The sequence below is a fragment of the Protomyctophum parallelum genome, assembly GCF_964188405.1.
Source record: "Protomyctophum parallelum genome assembly, chromosome: 13".
NCBI lineage: Eukaryota > Metazoa > Chordata > Actinopteri > Myctophiformes > Myctophidae > Protomyctophum > Protomyctophum parallelum.
Window position 1 is genome coordinate 16,049,300 of NC_139708.1, and position 25,365 is coordinate 16,074,664.

The 25,365-nt window shown below is 43.0% G+C and overlaps 1 protein-coding gene across 1 annotated transcript; it reads left to right on the forward strand.

Annotated features, from left to right (window-relative positions):
- Positions 1 to 11,144: 11,144 nt before the first annotated feature.
- stk17al (serine/threonine kinase 17a like) lies at positions 11,145 to 24,985 on the forward strand. Its single transcript, XM_083779383.1, has 7 exons — positions 11,145 to 11,510; positions 15,366 to 15,578; positions 21,095 to 21,239; positions 21,518 to 21,644; positions 21,773 to 21,821; positions 22,442 to 22,621; positions 23,326 to 24,985. The coding sequence occupies exons 1-7, from the start codon at positions 11,395 to 11,397 to the stop codon at positions 23,609 to 23,611; spliced, it is 1,116 nt and encodes a 371-aa protein (XP_083635509.1). The 5' UTR covers positions 11,145 to 11,394; the 3' UTR covers positions 23,612 to 24,985.
- The last annotated feature ends 380 nt before the right edge of the window (positions 24,986 to 25,365 follow it).

Genomic DNA, 25,365 nt, shown 5'->3' on the forward strand with positions numbered 1-25,365 from the left:
GCACTTTTTGGTATAAAGGGTAAATGGTGCATTTTTATAGCGTCTTTATCCAAAGCACTTCAGTGTGCACTACATTCACGCACAAACACAAGTGCGCGCACACACACAAACACACACACACACACACACACACACACACACACACACACACACACACACACACACACACACACACACACACACACACACACACACACACACACACACACACACACAGTGTGGAGGAAACCATGCAAGGCACCAACCATTCATTGGGAGCAGTTATGGTTAGTTGGTGTGTGTATTGCTCAAGGACACTTCGACACTAAACTCAGGAGGAACCGGCGATCAAAACAACTTTCCGATGACCAAACGCAAGTGGCCGCTCTACCTCCCGAGACACTAGTTTATGACGTGTCTTTTGATCGAGTGTCATGCCTTTTGTGTGTAGTGTTTGTGTGGGTTTGTGTTGTAGTAGTAGAATTATAACACCTCTTCACGGCCAATATTGGGTTCAGTGTGTGTAGTGCTGAAAGAAAGAAGGGGGGCATAACCCCTTTTGGTGTTTTAAGCATCATGTTATACTTTAGCTATTGAAAAATAGCAGATCTACAAGCTATGACTTTTTGAAAAATCGTGAAAATGTGGTGAAAATCTTTGAATAATATATTCTTTCCCGGCAAACGTTTTTAACTCATATCTTTGCTTCTGGGCGGGTTCCCAGAAACACATATTTTCAGATGGGGGTCCATGGCAAAATACAGATAATTCTGGGGGTCCTTCCTTGACATGAAAAGAGCATCACTGACATAGAAAAAGGTTTTTCAGAAGACTTTTTTTTTAGTATCGGCCTCAGGTTAAATGGGTAAATGCGGTAGTGTTGTTGCATTGTTTCCGTGGCGACAAACAAACATGGAGAAGCAGAGAGACACGCTTCAGCAGGTAATCATTATTAGCAATCTGCCCTTTGACCCCACAACATTGGGGGACGTGTCAGTGTGTGTCTACCTGCTGTTACTACGGCTGTTGGCTTATAGGGCTGGGTGACTCAAATCAATATCATGATTATTTTAAACCTTTTTACCTTGATTACTATTCATGAATTATTTTATTTTTAATTGTGAAGATAGCCGAACTAGAAGCTTACGACGACTATGTCATCCATGTTCACTAATCACTACTTTTGTATGTAAAATACAGTTTTAACAATACGGTTTTAACAACACACATTGTGAGTTCGATCAGCTATTTTCAGTGCGCGAGACTATAGCGTGCAAGTATAAATTAGGCATAAGAAATAGGAGAATCCCTTGGTAGTCGCCACACACCAGCCTGTAAAAGATGACACAGCGTCTGTCTGTGTGTGTTGGGTGTGTGTGTATATGTGTGTGTGTGTGGTGCATGTTTACAATTCTCTTTTTCGAATGGTTGGGCTTTACAAGGGAATTGTTTGTTTTTATTCGCTCCCTCTCAGACAGTGGTATTCCAGTCTCACACGCACGCACGCACAGCCCTCTTCTCTTTTATTCCCCTTTTCTCAGTTGCCAATTAAAATACAATTTTCCATCTCTGCACTGAGTCATGCATTCCTGGTAAATATTTTGTTCCCCCCATCTTCTTTTTTCCCCATTTTAGTCCGTTTGTTGCTCTCTCAAATGGCTTCCATCGTCCCCATCCCTTGTGGTTTTATGCCATTAAACATTTTTCTGATGGGCGCTGGCGGCAGCCCCTCCAATGCATGGCTTTTGAAACTATGTCATATGGCAGGCAAGTCTATGGACTTTTAATTCTTATTTAGAGCACTTTTAACTAAACTTGTTTGCCAGCCAAGTCTATGACTTTTAATGTTTGTTTAGGGCACTAAATGATGACGCAAGATGTCATGTGGCCAGTATAAATACATCTTGTGACTGCTTCGTGTCATACAGTAACACACTGCATTCATGTCTCATAATGTATATAGTGTCTGTCAATGGCAGCCACAGTGCTAGCCCATCCTATGTCCAGCTTTTACCGTTTGTGTAAACACAAACATTGCGTAACACAAACATTGAAGACGAAGGTGAGGACGCAAATTCTGATTGGCCGGAATGAGATGATGTAGGATGATGTACGATGAGATAAGAGCCTCACTTCACACGCGTGTGATTTGCATTATATAAGGAGGAAGATGTTTTCAAAAATGTGTATAGCATTTGTTAAAACGTCGTTTTTATGTGGACAGACACCAGTATATTAAGTATGCCTGGTTTGCCTGGTGGGTGTCACTGTGATGGGTGGTGAATCTGGTGATCCAACTGAACTGAAGCCGCACCCACAGCTGTTGTTGTATGATAAAGAGGGAGGGGTTAGGGGAGAGGATGATATTGTGATGTCACTATAGATGTCACTGTTTTTTTTTATTGGCACTTTTGACTGTCAAAGTTTCAGCCTCCAGGAAGAAACCCTAAATACAAAGGTAAGACATCATTGCACATAACCACACCAAGGGGTCTAAAAAAATAACTGTCAACTCATAAACACATGAAAAACCAAAATCATGGCACTCTTTAATGTTGGCTTAGAGCACTTATAACAGAGCACTTATAACGTAAATCGTTTGCCAGCCAAGTCTATGGACTTTGAGGATATTACAATGTTTGTTTAGAGCATTTATGACGTAAATAGTTTGCCAGCCACGTCTATGGACTTTTAATGTTTGTTTAGGGCACTAAATGACAACATGAGATGCCATATGGCCGATATAAATGGGCGCCATTGGGCGTGTGATTTGTTTTTATGTACAATCAAATGAAAGTTTTGATTTCTTATCTCTTAGTCTTGACCTACAATGGGGATACTTTCCGGTCCAAAACTAGAGCATTCTGCTGTTCTGCAACTTTCATATTTTGAAGACTTTATTTTTGCACGCAATCAGATGAACCAACTGAGACAACATGGTCTTGTTTTGGCTACAGCGACCAAACAACGGCAGAGATAAGATTTTGATGGATGGCCGTGGGTGTAGCTCCGCTGTCAGATGGCCAGCATTTCTAGTAAATGTTTTGCCATTTTAACATACGTTTTATTGAAGGAATGTCACAGGAAAGGTAAACAGTCAGTAATATAAACCCTTCAAGTTTTCTGAAAAACAAACAAACTCACAAGACAATCACAAACGCGGCACCCATCCAACCCCTACCCCAAAAAGAGTACATAGGCAGTAAATAAGAAGGTACAATGAAGAGGTAAGAGATAGGGGGGAGAGTATCAGAGGAGATGACAGCATGTGATACGCTTGTTGGTACAACATATACAGAGCATTCTTAACCCAAATTGCTATCAGTTCTATTTTATTTTCTCCATCATGTCCAGCAGTTAATCCCCCCACTGCCCCCACACCCCCAGTAGACTACTATTAAATCCAGTGTGATATTAAGGGACACAATGAGAGCGTTATGAGGCGTAATGCGTGTACAGTGAATTTGGCTTTAATTGGTCTCATGTTGCCTGTATTGGATCACAGAGACAATGCAGTGGCTGTGAGGAGGACAGACTGGAGACACCACAGCAACAGCTGAGAAAACCCTTTCAGTTTCCAAGTCTGTATGTGTCTGTGTGTGTGTATGTGTGTGTGTGTGTGTGTGTGTGCGTGTGTGTGTTCCAGCCTGGCTGCATCTGCTAAGGTCCACGCCTCAATGCCTTTAGGTTGGCGTAACATCTAAATGTGTGTGTCTGCCTGTTCTGACCAGCACAGCTGTTTTGCAAGATCATTTGCTCTCTGTGGCGCTATGCAAAAAATATTTAGCATATCTACAGTCTACAGTCTGTATTATGTGTCACAGTACAAGAGGAAGTAAGAGGAAAGGTCGTCAAATCGAGGTGCATGGCTGCACGCGTTTTAGTCCCGGGCTTAGCAAGCGGGAGGCTTTGGTGTCCCCTGCGGCGGTGCTCGACTGCCCCGCAAATAATTTCCACTTTTACTGTAACATGTGCATATACGGCTCAGTTGTGTTACGTGCTCAAATCAGATTCCGCATAATGTGCTTATCATAATGTTTTATTGCTTCCTTTTTGCACCTATTAATTAAAGACTTCACCCGAAGACACGGAGCACACTTTGCAGTTGCGTCTCGCAGGCATGTGTGCAGAATTATAGTTCTACACGACTTCCTCCTGTCTGGGAGGTCACACGCTGCCAGAGAGAGAGAGAGCATGGCAGGATGTGGCTGAACATCTCTTCACCTGAGAACTCCTTTCATCTCCTCTCTTTCTCATTCTTTTCTCTACCTCTCTTCCTGTGCTGATGTCTGCTTTGCATCAACCCTCGCAGCTGGAGACTGGATAGAAAAACCCTCTTCCTGTCACCAGTAAAAAATAAAATCACAATGTCTATGTAGAACACTGTTTCGCAAACAGTGGGTCGGGACTCTGGACCCATTTGTGGGTCACGGACAAATTTGTATGGGTCACTCACAACTCAAGTAAAATTGAATTTTAGAACAAACGAATCTAAGAAATTCTATAATTAAAAGGTTATAATAATTAAGAATCAGTTAAAATAGCGACGCACTGTGCGCTTGTAGATCAGCTATTGGGTCCCGGGCAAACATGTCTCAGGTCTCGACCTGAAATGTTTGGGAACGACTGAATTGTAGAATGTGTTCTATTTTACCTATATGATCACATAGATACAAGGTTTCTGCCTGACAGTGATGATATGCATTTTATTTGAAAATACCAGTTTGAATAAATGATGAATGCTTTTCTATTTTATGGTTACAGTACTTACCTAGGTTGGCAAACTGGGTCTGTTGGTTTTGGCTGTTTTTCAACAAAGATTCAAAGGAGAGGTGTATATGTCATAGGTGTATTTAAGCCCCTGGGGGAGAAGCTTTACAAATGAGGGCCTATTTGGGTCTAGTGCTGTAAAATAAACGTGCACACTGACTCCGTTTACACAAGCTGGGTGTGGGGTTCCCACTGATACTTTTGGGAACAGAAGCCTGCCTTGATAGCAAAGGCAGTGCCATGTCACTCCACCATGGAAAAGTTAATTGGAATTAAACACAGAGAAAAATAAAGTATCATAGGAGAAATGCATTTGCCTTGACAGTGGCAAAATAAGGAAATTACATTGGACTGAGTCCAGGTGACACTCATTTAAATTAGGAATCTCCGCTGGAGTCATTTATTCTTTTTATTTAGTAGGCTACAGTACCTAGAGTTTCACAAAGCAGGAAGTTAAAATTATAGAAAAGAATTTCCTAAATTCAGGTCAATTGAATTTATTAACGTTCACTAACAATAGGCATACAAACAAATTAGAAGTGGTTCAACAGGATGTGGATAACCATTTTAACTGTGTAGGTAGTGTGTTTAAAAACAATACACGACTGGGTCGGGGAGTTTCAGCGTTATATTTTCATTGTTCTGATATCCATCAGATAAAATCAAATGATCACCCTGCAGCTTGTAGTCAAGCTCCTCACAGGGTAGTTCAGTGTTCAAGAGATTTAAAATGGATTTAGCTAATCAATCACTTCTCATTATGGGAGGCATGTCCTGTCAGGGGTTCAGCTTTCACATCTACTTGTAATCTCAATCCACCCTCCTGACAACTAATATTTAGCTTTCAAATAAAGTACAGTAATTTATTATCGAATCAAAGGCAAGTGGAAATGCTGCATCGCGGACACACTGCTTTCCAATGCCTAATCGTTTGTTATCCTTAAATTAGCTACAGGGCAATGACATCACTTGCTTATTGTGATCCCTTATTTTTATCCCTCCGTCAGTGTTCTTACTCTGTTGCCAGAGGGATTAGGCACCGTTTTCTTTTTTCATATGCCACTAAGCGTCGGTTCTGCACGTCATCCCACAGTGTGGAGGTGAATGACTGCCAGCACCATTGTGCAGGTCGTCCAATCATCATCAGCACAACACAAGGCTCCACCATCAAGCCAATAGAAGCGACGTTTGTCTCTTTTGTTTATCCTCAATGGATGTGGCAGAAGTACCAGTAGTGGGGGAGGGAGGGGTTAAGACTTGGGTGGCGTGGTGCGTATCTAAATCAACCGAAGCCATTGGGTTGTTGAGTTTTATGAGTTGTGAGACCTTTGCCTGTTCCCTTCAGACACTTTACACTGTGGTCACAGTGGACAGGTCATGGATCACACCAGCATGCGACCTGGGCTCACTGTCATTACATCATTGGCTGAAATGACAGTTAACGAAAGCATGCCATCATCTGCTAAGATGACCCACTGCTAGGCTGTGTTAACCCTCTAAATGGTGACACGCACGCAATCTAACAAACTTGAGGCCATGGTCTGTTGACATTGAAACGTAGAGCGTTTTGCCAAGGGTTTACAAGGCTAAACGTCAGTTCGTTGTAAATTACTAATTGCACAACGCATGGCAGATGAGATATGTTTTAAGGCACAGCATAATCAGCCAAAAGAGGAGAGGCAGCACTCGCATAGGCCTAGACTGAAGTGAGATTACCAGGTTGCCTGCCTGTGCTGAACCCATTCATTACAGAGAATCCCGTTTTGCTGTAAACAATGGTTTATAACTAAGAACCATAAACAGAGCAGCTAGACAACTAACAATCATGCTCTGTAAGGGTTCAACATTTTGCAATTTTGCAGTTGAAATCTTTTACCCCTCACTAACACGGCAAATTTCCTAAGAGAGTTGGCCGTCTCCCTCACTCTCACAATACCAGCTCAGTTGCTTTTGGTGGTTATTAAAAGCTACTTTAGCAGTTTTATCAGCCTTTCAGTATTATAGCCAATAAGGGGAAAATAAAATATTTCCCCAGATATTAAATAAATCCTGATTTTGTCAGGATCCCATCAAGCAAAAATATGAATTGTACTTCGATAAAAACCTTGGCACGTGACATATACAGCACAGACAATACATACGCTCCAAACGGATGCATTGCTAGTGGCAATAACATTCTTTCTTATGTTTGTAACAAACAAAACAGATTGTTTTGTCCGCTCGAACTGAAAGGAAAAGTCAGAGATGTTATCAAAGTAGCACACGTCTATCTAATCTAACAAGAACTTACATGGAACGTCCTGAAGAAATAACAGCCAATGCTTCGAGCAGCAGTGTCACAGGGTCTTCACAGAAAAAATAACGCTTACATAACAAGAGACAACTTTTTTCTCTCTCTCACTTTACAAGCCCCTGGCTAGTCTAGCCCCTGGGTCACATAAATGAGAAGAAGAGAAAGGACATCCTTGAGTAAGCAGACAAAAGACTTTCTGTCTCACAAACTCATTTACTTAGGGGAGTCATAAGGGAGGTTAACAGTGTACATTCCCCCTGATCTTACGACAGGACAGTAACCCCCTACACACACACACACACACACACACACACGCACGTGCACACACACACACACACACACACACACACACTCAACGAACCTCCTCATCAGGCACTGCAGCAGCCCTTAATTGGAACGGTATGTCAGCTCCATCCGTGAGGGTGAGATGTTGGTCACCACCAAAAGAAGAGTTCAGTCACTGAGCCCTCTGCCTGGAGATGTTGAATGTAGACAGCAAGTGTCACCATTTTAAAGTATGTAATTAAGTCACACCATACAAATAATAAATGTCACCTCGAATTGTGTGCCATACATAAAAGGTATTACAAGGTTGCCTGTTTTCCCTGATAAACCTCTTTCCACTTACCGCACTGATAGCTTAAAAATAAAAGTGCCCTTTAATGCCGATGGCCTAGTGGTTTAAGGCGCATACCACATATAGGCCTAGGCCTTTTTTTTTAATGCCCTAGTTGATACTATTATTACAATATTATGTCTGTAGCTCCATGTATTGGATCAGCAGCATTGATCCAAACCTTAATGTCAATCTAAACACAAGACAAGTGATTTGTTCCAGTCCTTGTTAAAAGTGTTCACGGTCCCCGGGTCACGGCTGAACCTCTCATATTTACGTTAGCTGAACCGCAGGCTGGCAAGCTAATTCACCAGTATGTGTTTTCATTAGGTCTCAGGGGCCGAGTTGAGCTCCCACACGAACGTCGCTTGTGTGAACTCTGACCCACAGCTTTTAAAATGGAAAGACTGACTGGCAGAGAAGGAGGGTCAAGGCTCTGTCTGGAATGGGCCTGGAATTAAGGTAACAATTTAAGGAGGCATAACAGGTTATGTAACCTCCTCGCTAGCTAGACCCTAATGACTCCTGAGGCGCATCCAGGAATGTCCACTCTCAACAGATCCCTTTTTCATCAGCTTCTGTTTGTGGCAACACAGATCAGCTTTGGTATGATATAACCTTAAAAATCATAATGCCGTGCTGTGCACTCCATAACTGCAGAGCTGGGCAAGTGTCCAATCAGTAGCAATCTTTACATTAATCTTTACATGCCGCAGAGCCAGCCAGAATAAATACTGTAGATAGCAATCACCTCTATCAAAGTTTTTTTTTCTTTTTTTCGTTCTTTCATTCCTCCCTTGCAACCTGTTGATGGGGGAAAGTAGACCCTTTAAGCAGTTACCATTACTTTTAAGAGTGTGCGGCCGAGCTGTGCCCAAGCAAGGTCGGACAAGACGCTTCCTATATAGTGTGTGGAAAAAGAGTGACACGTCACAATTCTCCAGGACAGACTAACCCTCTGGCCTGCGCTTCGCGGGGCCCCACCGATCTGCGGACTGATATGATCGAATCTGAATTTGTGATGTAACAGGTCGTATTTGCTTTCATATATGTCTTTGCTGTTCATATGTATATCACATGACCATTCAATTTGGGATAATTGTGGGCAATCAATAAATGCCAGATCTTGTGAATCCATAATTTTAAGTGTACAGCCTGTTTATTGGACCATTACCTCTCACAGGATGGCGCATCACTGTCAAATACCCTTCTCTCAATCTCCCATTGTATTGGCACAAGAATGTAGACTACAACATTAAATCCTCATCATCCCTATTTAAGAAAATTATATTTCCCACCATTCTGATCCCAGTGGCTTATGTTCACCTTCAGTATAACTCGGTCCCTTTGCCTATTGCCAAGGGACCACATTTTTTGGATTAATCAATAATCGAGAAGCTATGTTAGTTTTATATTTATTTAATGTGTTAAATATTAACAAATTGATTAACCACTTCAGCATTATTTTAACTCCATTCCATTGTTTTGTGCAATAACAGTGAAAATAGCAGATCAACAAGCTCAAAACTTAATTGTTGCATGGTGACACACTGAGCTTACAAATCGTCTCTATTTTTACATTTCTGTAATTATTTTAAACTTTTCGCCTATGATGACATTCTCAACATGGGGATGGATTAAATTATCGATTATTTCGCTTAACTGTTGCACCCCTGGTTGGATATCTCAGGACGTCAAACTTGTACCTAATTATGTTGTCTCTTCCCAGTACCATGTGTAAACTGAGGTCATGACCTCTGCCGCCACCAGATTCCCTATTGTGTGGAGTTTGGCCCTCAGCATGGGGGGACAGACAGACTTGCTGTTTTGCAGAATGAGTGGCTCTGTTTGTGTGGAGGCCCTCCAGCTCCATGCTTGGACTCTGGAGCCACAGACCATAACAAGTTGGAGACCCTATAGGAGGACCTATAGGCAGCAGGGTCACCTATAGCATAGGACAGGTCACTGTTTCCCTAGTCTCTCTGCAGGACTTGGAAATAAAAACGTCTATGTGTATGTCACAGACATTTTTTATGGGTCCTGTAATTTTTTGGTTTTGTTTCCTACATTTCTTTTCCATTATTATAATTTCTAAACATTTTCAAAAAACCTTCCCCAAAAAACTTAAGTTTTAATTAATACCAAATGATATGATTTTTTCTCAGTAATTTCTTGAATAAATAAAAGAAAAATCTAAGAAATACAATAAATTGGAAAACAAATGTTTAGGAAGTAGTGTAAAGCCGCTCTACAATCTCACAATGCTGCGTGAAGCGTTTGGAGCTTGTAGATCTGCTATTTTGGCAACCACTGGTTCCCAAAGCTATAGTATACATGGTGACACATTGACACATTTCCCAATTTGTGGCAATCGTGTTGTGACCGAATATCAAATGGAGAGGAAAGTAGTTGAAGCGCAATTGTAGCCTACTGCACCTGGCTGTAATATATGCCTATTCCATATTTTTGTCAAGCGACACCATTGTACTACTAGCCTACAGAATTAGGCTCATAAGTCACTATAGGTTCTTCCCAAAAGGCATCTTTAAGAATCAATGACTGCCATAGGCAGTATATGAGGGGCTAAAAATGTAAACATGCACTCTGGAGCTCTGAAAACAATTAAAACCGTCCCTGTGTAGGCCTACTACAACAACTACACATTCTACACAAACACTCCCCTCAATAAGATACAAAGGTGCAGTTCAGCCCCCATGGCCATGTATGTAGTGTATGTAGGAGAGAGACAAGCCTAGCCTATAGCACGGCCATGCCCAAATTATCATGCTCAACAACAACAAACTATAGGCCTATGCTTTGTTTATGTGCGTGTGTGGCACACTTCAATCTTCCATTGTCAAATGAGAATATAATTTTTGGGAGCTGTGGTTTGAATATAGGGTGGTTTAGAACTTAGAAGTAGGCTATGGGGCTATTAAGCTAAGGGTAATAATTAGAGGTAACTTGGTAAGCATTTAGTAGTTAGGGTCATGGTAGGCTTTAGGACTGTAAAGACCATGGAATGTTTTCACAAGTATAGTTATTTAGTTGTACAAAATATGTAGCCTGTCTTGTCTATGTGTGTGAGTTTGGTAAAGAAAGAAATTTAAGAGAGAGAGAGAGAGAGAGAGAGAGAGAGAGAGAGAGAGAGAGAGAGAGAGAGAGAGAGAGAGAGAGAGAGAGAGAGAGAGAGAGAGAGAGAGAGAGATTAGTTTGTTATTTTATTTAGATCTTAAAAGTAGGTTAGGCTACAAAATACCCACCAGCAGCAGCGTGAAACATGATAGAGTGGCTCCTGCCGCCGGTGATGGCTCATCTCTCCTGTCTGTCTGTCTGTCTGTCTGTCTTGTGTCATGATGGATGTGGGTCTCTTTCTCTGTCAGACTACACTTACCATTGGCTTCCAGGGCTGAGCGTCACTGAAGAGGGCTGGCCCAGGGAAGCAGTTTATCGTGAGGAATGTGTATAGTAGCATTCAAACCAAACTCAACGCACCGTCTCTCAGCTGCTTGTGTATGCTACAGGCGACAAGTCCCATTGTCCCAATGACCTGATCATCTCTTGACCTGATCTTTACTTGGATTATATCGTTATCGTGATTCGAGACAGTTGTTGCAGGGTTGCAATTTTTTTGTTCTAAGTTCATGCAAGTATTTACTTGGCGGATCCTAAACTCGACATACTTTTTTTGTGTGTGTAAAATAAAGTTATTTTTGCTTCAATCAGACAGACTACAATGCCAGATTCAACCATGAGGAATAAGAACGGAATGGTGACAAAAATCCACACGCGAATACGGACCGACGTACCTTTCACTGCGAATTACGAGTTAGTTGGCAGAGAATTGGGCAGGTGAGTTTGCTGCTTGAATCATGGTTAATATTTAACAATGATGATGGACTTTGTCCATCGAATGAAAAACGGCCGGTGATCCACGGTTTGACAGTTGACACAGTTGTTTGACAAGTTTGTAACTCCTGTCTGTCAGCATATTAAAATTCAATTACTGTGGTTTCTTTCCGCATGTGCACATAAGAAACGTGTTAATTGAGCACCTCTTGGGTCCAAACTATGCCCCGCGAGCAGTGTGGTTAATGTGAGATGACTTGTCTTGAATAGTAGCCTATCCTGTCTGACTCTGAATTATGTCACTCGTCGATTTTATGGACACGTCCCGCACGCAACTGTTTTCATTAAATAAGTCATGTTTTGAACGCACCAAAATATCACGAATATTACGAATACGTCGTTAGTATTGCAGTTTGCAATAGTTTTTAAATGATAGGTCTGCCTCAATCAAATCCCTCTTTTTTTCAGCCCAGTCTCTTCACAATCTTATTTATTTGAATTTGGGACATAATACAATATAGGTCTACTGTAATCTTAACGATTGTCGCCAGTCAGGCAAACCTGCCAATCATGTCTCCTTCTGCCTCAACCTGTCCCATGGATAGAATGGGAGGCAATGTCAATTAACATAAGCCACCCCCTCCCCTCCCCCCTAGACATCCTAATACTTTACATCTAATACATTCAAATACATGTATTGTATTTGAATCCACATTCTGAGTTTCACATTCCAAGGGTGCTGAATTGGGGGTTTCCAGAGTCCTAAAAGTAATTTTCCACACAATGAGTCCAACAACGTTCAGTGATGATGATAAATAAGTCATCACTGCATACTTCTTGTCAACAGCTGGTATTGTGTGAATATCCTGCGACTGCGTCCATCCATATAACTCCAGTTTTCGCAGGAAGTTTGCTTGTGTTCCTGTATTTTCCCCACTGTGTGGAAGAGGCTAAATAAAGAGTGCGTGTGTGCCAGTTGGTAGCACTAGCAGCCAGATTTCCTTGTCAGACACCATGGGACATCCCGGGACAGCAGCCAGGGTTTGGGGAGTTGGCAGAGAGCTGGATGTGCAGAGTATGCTGTATTGTAGTCAGTGGTGGAAAAAGTACTTAAGTAAAAGTATCAATTCTGCAATGTAGAAACCCTCAAAATAGTAAAGTATGAAAGTATTGGTATGAAAATGTATACCAAAGGTAGAAACTCATTATGCCGAATGGCCTGTTTCACAAGTTATCAATGTATACAAGTCTTTTGAAAATAGCAGATCTACAAGCTCACAATGTGTTGCGAGGTATTGTGGGCTTGGAGGCTATTTTCAAATGGCCAGCTGAAGTGGTAATGTATATTTTGTAATAATCAATCTACAAAGTAACAGTAACTATATTATTTCAATAATTGTAATGGAGTAAACGTGTATTTGCCTCTGAGATATACTCCAGTAAAGTGAAAATACCTCAAAATTGTACATAAGTACAGTACTTGAGTAAATGTACTTATAGGTAGGCCTACTTTACACCACTAGCTGTGTAGCAGGCTCTATACACCCCCGGGCCTCCATCCCTCGGCTGCCTCCATCCTCTTCACAGTACTTTGACCGAGCAACATCCTCAGATCAGGCTTCAAGTGTGTGTGTGTGTGTGTGTGTGTGTGCGTGTGCGTGTGCGTGTGCGTGTGCGTGCGTGTGTGTGTGTGTGTGTAAATATACGCAAGTCACTCTGTCTTTGAGGAAGACAGAACGCAGGTCAACCAATTTCTCAATTTCTACCGCTGCAGTTTGTGGGGGGGGTTCTTAGGAGGGTTTTGCAGTCATATTTGATGAGACACCAATTACAGACACGTAACCGAGACTGACAAGCAAATTAGGTGTGTGATCTTCATAAGAGTCAATGCAGGATGTTTGAGAAAGCACTTATTAGTGGTAGTCTGAGTTTGGTCTGAGAGTAGAGCTAAAGGAGAACCGTGTGTTCTTTAACGGCAAACTTAAAATAGCATATTCCCACGTGCCAAACATTGAATTAAAGCACTTTCGATTTTATGACGTATATACACAGGAGAAACTGTTGCTGCTTCTGCCAGTTGTAAGGTGTGAATGCTGCATCCCTCCCCTCAAGAAGGCTGTGTTTAGTAACCCTTGACCTGTTGTTAGCCTTTGAAAGGCCTCCTGTTGTTCCTTGCTCCCAGTAGCCTCCTGCTGCTTCTTGCAGCGTCGGTGTCTTTTCAGTCCGTATGCCGTCCCTCAGCAAGTGCCTCTGAACTTGGCAAATGGCAGAAATTGAAGAAAGCCTCTTGACAGAGTTTTTCCTTTTCATTTTGTGCAACGAGTCTTCGCAGTTCTCTTTGGAGACTGTGAGAATGCAGTGAGAGACGGAACAAGCCTCATAGACTCGGATCTGAGATCCCCTTGTGCCAGCCAACAGAACCGGACTTTGGCCTCACAATAGTAGCTGAGATTTGGACCACAACAACAGAGGTCCTAGAGAGTAAAGCCCTGTGGGAAAATGACCACCATCATGACCAAACGTGCTATGAGCTTGCTTTCATGTTCTGCACGGCTCACATCATAGTTTGAATGGTGCAAATATAAACTCATCACTGTTTAAAGTAAACACTTTTATTCAGTGCCCTTTGTTTGCCATACACACTTAAAAAAAATCTTGTACATTTAATTAGAGATGCTTTTGAAGTCGGTAACATAAATCTAAATGTTGCTGTCTTTTGACTTGACAGATACCAAATGGACATAGTAGTCAGCGGGGTTACGATCTCCCTTCTAAAGCTGGGGGTACTTTCAAGGCTCCACTCGGGCTGTAGCGCCAGTGACCCCCTGCCTGGCCCGTCCAGCTCTGCAGACTGGTCAGGTGGGTGGTCCTCCTGGGTTAGGGGGCTGCTGTGTTGGCCGACCGGTCAGCCTGCCCAGGCTTTTGTCTGCCGGCCAACCTAAAAGAGAAGCAGGGCCTTGCCAAGGGTCTGGGTGGAGGCGTTGGGAGAATTCCATTTGTCCCCCGCTGCTGTCAAATGTAAGAATGGGGAAGTGGACAAGGCCTCATTATCAGCGTGGGAGGCACAGCTGGCGATTGTGGAGTGCTAGACAGAGAAAGACGATTCTACACACATCGGACATCCTGCCCACACCCTCGGCTGACCCTCAGCACCTCCTGTGAATCCATCAACGTACAACATGCATATGCAGCCAAAAAATAGCTGAATGCGATGACATTTATGAGATTGTAGAACGGTAGTTGTAGTTGATCTATTGTTCTACTTTTCTCTCAGTCACAACTGTCTCTCTCTCTTTCAGGGAGTGGGGGGCATCTTACAAGTCCAGCTGTTGCATCTTGTGTCTTTTGTACTTGACCTATGAAATAGTATTATCGGGTCCCTGCCCTGCCCACCGTTCAGAAACTCTACCCCCAACTGTCAGTCTTATCTGCTGCATGTCAGGCTATCCTGAAGGCCAGAGGAAGAGGAGAGAGTGGACGATAATCTCTCTCTTGATTGTCAAATGACATAAGAAACTAGTTCCTTTACTACAGCAGCGTTCACCACCTCATATATATGATTTTATTGCTTTAACACCATCTACTCCACTTGTGGTCAATGGTCACACAGAGATCTTTCATAAGAATCTTGCGTGGTAACCTTTTTCATGACCATGCACTTTACCTGTTCTTATAGTACAAAAGTATTTTAATCGTAGTGAGTCACAATCGTACACTCTTGTATTATTTGATGCGCTACTGACTGTTTGGATGTGGAAGACGACAGTCTCCGACCAAACATATTTGAGAAGCCAGCAATGTGGTTATGATTATTCCATCTCACCCTCACCAATCTGTCTCCCCCCTCCTCTTCGCCAGGGGAAAGTTTGCGGTGGTGAAGAAGTGCATGGAGAAGTCAACGGGGCAGGAACACGCCGCCAAGTTTCTTCGAAAGCGGCGCAAGGGCGAGGACTGCCGCGCGGACATCCTAAACGAGATCGCTGTCCTGGAATCAGCTGAGGCTAATCCCTACGTGGTGGCACTGCACGAGGTCTACGAAACCAACACTGAGATCATCCTGGTTCTGGAATGGTAAGACAACAAACGTATATACAGTACACAGCACTCAGTATTGCAGTACAATCCTCTGTATCAATTTAACTCTGAGAGCGTCCATTTCAGTCAACATTCCACTGACTTACATTGAGCTGAGTTTTTATGTTAAAGGACATAACTGATAATAAATATCCATCACAGTTTTTTGTCCACTTGTCTCTCCGGGGTCCGTACGCTTTTCCGACTAGTCATTGGTCCGACATGCAGAAAACGACCGGATTAAGGTTGGCGAACACGCGTTAAGGTTGGCGAACATATACTATACCCCTCTTCTATGCTGAATAAAAAGCTTTAAACTTAAAAAAAAAAAAAAGGCAAAACACACGCTGCTCCGTGCTTGCGGTTAGGGTTAGGTTAGGGTTTGAGGTAGGTTGTCGGACCAATGACTGGTCGGAACTTAGTGCTGCACCCGTCTCTCCATGTTTTTGTTCAGACTGATGCACCAAACTATTACAGTCTTTAACATTGGTGAATTTGGGCAATGTTAAACGTTCTGTGCTGCCGCAGTGTATTGTTGCCAGGAAAACTGGGATGAAATGATAAGGTTCATAATCAAGTGGGGGAAATGAGAAACCATGTATGTGTCACACAGTGGAAACTTTCCATCGCTTCAGGTTTTCTTGGGTGTACGTGCACAAGCTCTGATTGAACCAAACGGCCTTACTCAGAACTCTCAAAAGTCAGAGTTTTCTGCCTAATAGGGACTTTTGTGGAGTTAGCATGGTTGAGAAGAACCACAGGTCTGATCTTACGTAGGCAGGAGGATGCGGAGTGACGGGAGCGTTAGTTCTGGGTTTTTGTTTTGAGAAGTGTCAGACTAGATAGAATCTAGCTTCTCACACACACACACGCATGCACACACACACACACTTGCGCGCATGAACGCTATTACCGTATAAGGATATTCTTTCTCCCCTGTGGTTAGTGGATATGCTAATCTTAACCACAACACTTCTAATTCTCGTAACTGAGGAACTCTAAGTGACTGTCAGAAACTTGCCATTTAAATATGAATGTAGAGAAACCGGATGCTGCTTACTACTATGCACAGCAACTTTGTCAGTGAGATGTTTTTGGTAATATTGTGCAACGGCAGCTGGTGTGGTTCGAATACCATAAACTACTTTACTTTCAGCTATTCAAATTAATTTATTGCAAAACTAAATTTGAGGGGAAAAGGGAGGTGGAACAATATTGGCATGTCAAGTCAAGATTAATTCAAATCAAATCAGAATGCAGGTATCTCTGTCTGCCTAATAAGCACATGGGCTCAATCTCACTAATTATGGATGACACTATGGATAAGGACGGTCACTGCTGAAAACACCCACCATTATCTTCAACAGAGACTGTTTACTATAATACTCCTTGTATCTCAAGGAAGGCTCGCTAATAGCCTAATACACACTTACACAGGTGCTTTGGTTAGTGGTTACCAGTGGAATCCTAGCCACAGTCTGACCGATCGGGAGTTCAGGGTGCTTCACTGTGCTTGTCTGGTCTGGTGGTGGTGGTGCGTCACATGACACTATCCACATCTTCCATGACTTTGCTAATAAGATTTTAATTAGGATTTTGGTGAGAACAGTTAGCATCTTAAAACTTAAATGACCTCTCTAGCATCATTATAGACAGTTAGTTGGTACCGAGCAATTACGCCAAAAGACCCCGTCTGTCCTCCTCTGACCCGGCTGCCCATGATTCCCATGAACTGCCCGCTACACAGAGAGGGGCAGGAAGCTCCCCCAGTTTCACCCTGTCATCCCCATCGCAGACTTGGAATGCTCCCACAGAACAAAGGCTTTTCTATGGGGGTTGATGTGTGTGTGTGTGTGTGTGTGGGGGGGGGGGGGGTCTGTGTTTGACCTCTGACTGAAGTGTGAAAGAGGAAGTAGCACCACAGTTCACCCCTGCATGCCTGCAGAGAAAACAGAGCAGTAGGTCAACTAGCCCAACGAGTTGCACTGGGGGAAAAAAGAAGAGCTTGATTATTATATTATATAATTTGAGTTCATCCAACCACTGCTTTTTTTAAATGACACACGTTTGTTCTCTTTGTGTTGTGTAGTTGCACATGTATTTAAAACCCTACAATAGAGGGTATGCGTATGCGTGTGACATCATCATCATACCTGGAAGTTATGCAGGAAAGCATATTGTCAAAAAATACTTTCTGGCCTTGACAGTCCATACATCCAAACAGAAAATCCTATCTGATTGCATTAAACAACGTTAAATGACATTAAACTCGATTTGCAACTCAATTTTCCACTCACTTTATGCATGCACGTACCCTGTATTACTGCAAGACCCTTGGCTGTCGAAGAGCTTCATCTACCAACCAAGCTGACCTCAGTGTGGGTTTTAATGACAGCAGACCAGTAGGACCATTTTCCATTTCCTGTGGGTTGTAATGTTAAGCAGTAAAGAGTCGAGGGGCCTCAAAAGCAGCACACTGGCATAAAGTGTGCAAACATGACTCACACACACACACACTCATCGCTCGCACGGCCACAACCACATCCCTGGTAATGTCAAAGAAATAGAAGTGAGAACCTGAATTCTCATCATCTCTGCGAGTGTAGCTCAGTCCATCTAAACGCCACAGAAACCCCTACATAATAACTAGTCAGAGAAAGGGCCACTGTGATGGCAAAATGAACCTGCATCAGAGAGATGTGAAACCAATTGGACCCAAGCCCCCAGAGCGGCTGGCCAACGTTGAAGCCACCCCACTCTACTGGACAAAGCTGGAACTGCAGGCGAGCGGTGCATGTAGCACAAGTAAACCCCCTGTAGCTGGGGTTTAACATGGAGCGCTCGTTAGCACGTCCGCATCTGGTGTCAAACTCTAAATGCGGAAGTGCATCGAGAAAATGCAGAAGTAGAGTGTTCTTCCGGGTCCTTCAAACGCCACTGAGCAACTTCCATTGAAATGAAAAGTGGGGGTGGGGCAGTCCACCCTAGTCTATTTTATATATAACTCTATGATTGGACCTAATATAATTTCCAATAGTTTCATGTACCCGGGCCTTCATCTGACTGTAGCATAAAGTTACTGTAGATCACGTTGCCACTATTTACGTCTAGACGTTCTTATTCAACCGTACCAATATAATTGACTCCCTGTTTTCAGATGATACAAGGTGCATATACACGTGAAAACAGACCTCTCAGGCAAGATGAATTTGAACTCAATAACATTGAGTAAATAAGCAGATAAAGAGCCGCTGACGTCCCAAATCCTGCACGAAGCCTGGGAACTATGAGGCCAGAATCACAGATTGCGTAGCCAGCCAAGGCCAGCTCTGAATCGCTGACATGGATCTAAAAGCTACAGCCTATGTTTATGAAAATGCTATCACTTAAACTCTCGGTTGATCTGGCACCATACATTTTTCCATGGCTCTCTACTTTGCGTAATTCCAACAGTAATTCTGTTGAGCATAATCAGATTTTTTTTAGTTCCTTCTCATTCTCCCAAAAATGCCTTTCTTTGTTTGATTTATTTCTAAATGAATTCCTTATTTTTCACTCCCTACCCTTTATATTTCTTTAAAAAAATTAACGTTTTTCTTTTTTTTTCTTTGATAAAGTACAAAAAGTCATTATGTCAGAGCAGTACTGAACTCACTAATTGCATAATGTAATGTCCAAAGATCAAAGTCAGCCAACAGCGTGCTTTTATCAGTGACCACCCAAATTGTCCTCAAGAAGACATCTTTAAACTCTCACTTACATAATTAAGAGGGTAAATTTAGTACTATAAACTACTAGGCTACTCTTAATCAGAGCTGATGGCTTTTCTGGTCCTCCTCTCAACTCTTGACTTGGCTGTAATGTGGTTAGTTAGTGTGAAATTCATCCGGGGGAGAATGTCCACTTAAACATTGAAGTAGTGAGTGAGGCCATTAACTCTATTGAGGGAGAAGAGAAACAATGTTTAGACGCCTAGAGATGTATCAAGTGTTTGGCTGGGATATCTTCAGCCTGTTGAACTTACACGTTAAGTTCTTAAAACTATGCATTTAGCCTCTTCTGCTGCAGTCTAACCACTTACAACCTGGCATCCCTATTTTGGGCATGTCATTATAGATGAAAACACCCTGGTAAGATTTAGTTTGAATGTGCATATTGACTGATTAATATGATAACTAACGGCCAACACATGGAATGGCTCAGTGACTGCAATGAGTACCCTTACAGTATACTGCATGCTCCCCTCCCCAATGCGCCGTTTTCAACATTCATATAAAAGATATGCTTCAAAGCACATTCATGTGTGTCTCATTTCCTGTTCCCAAATCACAGCACCAGGCCCTCCTTGTATTCTCTGTATGTATTTGTGCCAGTGCAGGGATATTTGTTGGGAGCCCTCCTGTGCTCCTAAACGCCTCAGTATAAGTGGGGTGGGTGGTGCTGTTATTTTCACAGCTGAGGACGGTAAAGAGTGCAGGCAGGGGTGCAAGGCTATAACGAGGGATTGTGTGGTGATAGTTATGTAACAATATAATGTGCCAGGGCTGGGTCACAGAATTTCCTCTGAAGATGGAGAAATCCCTCACACATGGTTATGCTTTTCGGAGCTAACCTGTCGGCTTTAGGTACTGATGTGATTGTGGAGCATCCGACGTAAATCCACCATGTCTCCAGTTCGTTGAACATTGTTACACAAGCACACCGATTTTCACAACAATGAGAAGAAGTCAACTTGATTTTTATAATTAGCTTTACTAAAAAGTGTTGCCAAAGACCGGGATAATCCCTAATCACTAACCTGGGGCCTGCTCAGGTGTTGGTAATCCAAGATCCATTGGGAGCGTTCCAGACTGGGATTTATACCTCCAGCTAATTATAATTCCCTTCTGCATCCACTGGAGTTTTGGGGTCTATTCCAGGACAGGAGCTGTGTGTGTTTTTTTTAAATGTATTGTAGGTATATTTTCCTTCTGGGTTCGTTTTGTTTTGTTTTGTTCTGTTCCGTTATCTGATCAGGGTTGTTATCTGGAGCTTGTGCAAGCTGGCGTATCTGCCCTCATAAACCTGGGGTCAGGGAGCCACTGACGTTGAGAGGTGTGGTACCTAATGGCTCTCTGATTTATGTAGAAATGACATGCTGTGTGGGTTTGAATGGACCTTGTTTCTCCCAGCCAAAGTACACTAACGGGGTGGTTTGGGGGCGCCGACAGGCGGTGTGCTAAATTATGTAATTTTATTTTTTTAACGAGGACATAGGGCTAGATTGTACTGCTAACGGAATAGGTTGGAATTTGCCATTGTCGTCCTGATGACGTGCGATGAATATGGATGGAGAGGAAGGGCGTACTCTCACTATACATGGTACAATTTATTATGAGAAGTAAAAATGGAATAAGCTGAAGTGAAAGTGAGCCAAGTTAAACGCCATCGAGGTGGAGTTTGTCCATGAAGTTCTTTTTTACTCGACTTATCCTCATTTTTGTTTGGGCCTTTCCTTCCTCTGCTCTCTTCAGTGCTGCGGGTGGAGAGATCTTCAACCAGTGTGTTGCTGAAAACGACGAGGCCTTCACAGAGACGGATGTGATCAGGCTGGTCAGACAGATCCTAACTGGTGTGGCCTGCCTACATCGCTCCAATGTGGTCCATCTAGATCTAAAAGTATGTACCATTCACTACGGTTCACTACGGGGCCATTGGGCATTCTGTCGTCTACACAGTGGCAAGACTATCTTACTTTACAAATATATCATCACCCTGTAATGTCAACAAAGCTCAGAATGTAACAACCCTGACTGGGGTAAATATTTCGGATCCATTTTCCACATTATACGTTAATGCAGATCTCAGATGCGGGTGGGTGGCTCTGTCCAAACTGAATTATTACTGGAGATTGTGTGACCTCCGTCTAATCGGCTTTTTGTCTCTGTCATCTCCAGCCCCAGAACATCCTGCTAACCAGTGCCAGACCCCTGGGGGACATCCGCATCGTGGACTTTGGCCTGTCCAGACGCATGGACAACGTCACGGAAGTCAGGGAGATCCTGGGTACCCCAGAGTATGTGGGTGAGTCGAGCATGCAGCTCTTCTGTGACACAAGATAACCGTTTTCACAAGATAACCGTTTTATATCCGTGCAGTGTCTGTTATGGTGTTTTATCAAGACTAATTGGAGCATGTGTTCCTGTTAACAGCCCCTGAGATTCTGAACTATGAACCCATCAGCACTTCAACAGACATGTGGTGAGTTGTACAAGTTAATAACAGGATTACTTCTCTGTTTTGTGTGTGCTCTGTCAATCTGTATTAGACTGTATGTGACTTCAATTCACAATCGTGTGTCTGTGTGTGTGTGTGCGCCCGCGTGCGCACAATTGTTTTTGTTCTGTGTTAGAAGGTTGTTATGTGCTTTAATTTTTGTTTGCCTTAAAAGACATGGTGATGACATGTAACAGATCACGCAGCACGTTTACATGTAGCTATTTGTCACCAAACAAAAATAAAGGGTAAATACAGTGTCCTGCCAATTAGCACTTGCTAATGCTAGTTACTTGCATACATTTCATGTGTATGTTTTCATTAATTAATTCCTCATAAAAGCTCCATGTAAAGAGCGGACCCCATGTGAGGCATTCTCTACCCCACTCCCCATTATTGTTATATTATTATTATATATAATTATTTTCTGCATGGGCCTTCTCTTTCACCGCCGGTATGGTTAATCATTAGCTAAGAATGTGAAAGTGGAATGCAACCTTGTGAATTACCCTCTGCTGTCGCAGAGCAGCCTCCAGAGTAGAAACGTTGTTTTTGGCCCTGACTCAATATCCTTCTCTCCGTCTCGCCCTGTTTATCGCTTATAGGAGTATCGGGGTCCTGACCTACGTCATGCTGACCGGTGAGTCTCCTTTCCTGGGGGAGGACAAGCAGGAGACATTCCTCAACATCTCCCAGGTCAACATCGACTACTCGCAGGACACCTTTGAGGGCGTCTCCTCTCTGGCCGTCGACTTCATCAGATCCCTGCTCATCAAGGACCCCAGGTGAGGGTCTAGCACCGCTTCCTGAATTACTGCATTTATGTGTCAAGGATGTGACTCAAGTTCGTAACGCATCCTGTGAGTGAGTGTGTGTGGTAATTGTTTGACGTCATTTATACGAGGCATGCTTCCTTTTGTAAAAGAACTCCAGTCATAATAGTCACAGTAGACATATCTTTTCAGGCCCAACACTCTTTCTGCTGAAATGTCTCTAAAATAGTCACCACAACGCATTCTTCCTGCCTGGTGAAGGTTTCCACTCTCTGGGGGAAGCATTGGCCTGTCTATCGACAGTTCTCCCAGACCCTTTTTACGTCACGGCTGTCACTATTTGATAAAGTGCTCCCAGGCACAGGAGCCCTTAATTTGTCACCACAATGTGTCAGTGAAAAGTAGCAGCCGCGTCTCTCTCTGATTCAATGCCATAATCTCCAGTTAGTGTAGTTTAATTGCAGCAAATTAGCGGTGGGCTTGGGGGTTGTAAGGGGGAGTAAAAATGGAAAATTCCTGAGTGGGTGACTAATTCTACAAGGGAGGGAATTTATTTTAGAACATTTGAAGTTTTTCTTTTCGGAAATGTTGAAAAGGAATAGTGGATAGCATGTGGGAGAAGGGCACTGGGTGACTTGAAAGATACCGACAATGTAACCGGTTTTGCAAACTATTTGGGAATTTCCACTCACCCACTGTTGTTTTGTTGTGTACAGGAAAAGAGCCACGGCAGAAGAATGCCTCACCCACCCGTGGCTGAGCTCACACACCCTCACCCACACCCACATCCACACCTCCACTGCCTCCTCCATGGACGAGCCAGAGACGAGCCAATCGGAATCGGAGCCAGAGAGTCCCGCGCCGTCCCCCGAGCTGGACATAATTGGCTCGTTCCTCACGTTCCCGGGCCAGGGCGAGCTGAAGACGGGGCGCAACACATTCTCCTTCAGCGAAGCCCAGTTCCCCACCCGGACTGACATCCAGCACGGTCTCATCTGCTGAGCCACGTGACTGACTCTCAGACTCTCCGAGAGTGTCTAAACGAACTTACCCACGATCGTGGCCGTTGAGACCCATTGGGGCTGACGCATTCAGATTTCAGAGCCATGCTATAGCTATATCTGTGTGGGATGCTGTACACGCGCTGTTTGCTGCTGCTGCTGCTAATGCTGTAACAGACAAGAGGTCTGCAAGCTAATCTGTGTGTCTATTGACACGTGCGGGTGTGTATGTGTCTGTGTGAATGACGCATGCTGCTCCTGCTGATGATGGGTGTAATTATGTGGGCAGGCAGCGGGACGAAGCCCTGTCTCGAGAGCAGAGCTGGCGGAGCGTTTGTTGGTCCACAAGAGCAGAGGTTGCACTCTGGCACCAGAACTGAACTCTTCTGTGGGCCGCCCGGGTGTACCAACCTGCCCAAAGGAAAGCACTGGCTCCTGGTGCCTACAGGAAGATAACTTATACGCAGAAATGCTAAGGATGGTGGCTGTTTTCTTCCAGGGGAAATAACATCACTCATGCTCATCGGCAACACAACGCTCAACCCGAAGACTAATTCAGACGTGCCTTCCATGATGCGCTTTGTTGATGAAGGAAGTAAGGTTTGACGATGACAATGAAGACGATGATCCTATACTCCATGGCATAAATATTCCACCATCTGTTTATTTATTTTTGTTTTTGTCATTTCAGCTCCTTTACAAAGCCCCATCCCTGCCCAATGTTAACACATATTTACTATAATTATTATTTTGTAGGACAATCTTGAGCACTTTCAGTTCATCATTAGACTCCATGTAATGGTGAGAAGTGAAATTATTTGTACACAATTCTCCACCAGCAGTTGCCATAGCCATACTCTTCTTCATTAAGTGCCACTTTATTGACCACATATTTGATGATGTTTCAGTTTGGGTTTTTTTATTTAAAAATGCTTAATGTCAATAATTACTATTGCACAAGTCGCACAACCTTTCTCATTACATGGTTGCCATTTTCAATCTATGGATTTAATTATCTGTCAACTGAAGAATTCTTCACTCTGTGAAGAGCTGAAATAGATACAGTAGGTTTGCCTTCAGATGGATGTTGGGGAGAAGAAAATCTATTCGTAAGAATCTATCCAAACGAAAGTACTGAAATGTATATATTGTGTGTTAAGATTAATCTGTAAAATATTGTTTGCTAAAAACTTTGAGCATTGTATGATAAAACGTGATTTTGTACCTTTTACTTGTGAAACCCATTCCTGGTCTCTGTTCATAAATTTCAGGCAGGTTTGCACTTGTCCTTCTGGACTTTACATTCATATGAGTAATATTGATGGCATGAATTGCGAAATGTATCAAAGACAAATAAATGTTCATTTTTATCCCACTTGTTTTTTGTTGTTATTTGCCCCTAAGAACAGTAACCGATGTTATGCCTGCCAACGTTAAAACCTGACCTTAAGATAGTTGACACAGAAGGTTACTTTAAGGTTACATTAAGTGAACAATGTCATATTGTGTCACAAAACTGGTTGGGAAAGTACTCTGATAACCACATTGCAATCAGAGAGGCTAAATAGATAGACCTTTATTGATCCCGTGAGGGAAAATCAGTTATAACACAAGAGCACTAGGATCTCAGAAAATAAAAGGAACGTGTGATGTAAGAATCACACCCGTGTGACGTGAGGAACGTCCTTATCCTCCGTCTATTTTATGATATAACCCATCCTGACCTGAGATCAGATTCATACGAGGTTTCCGCCG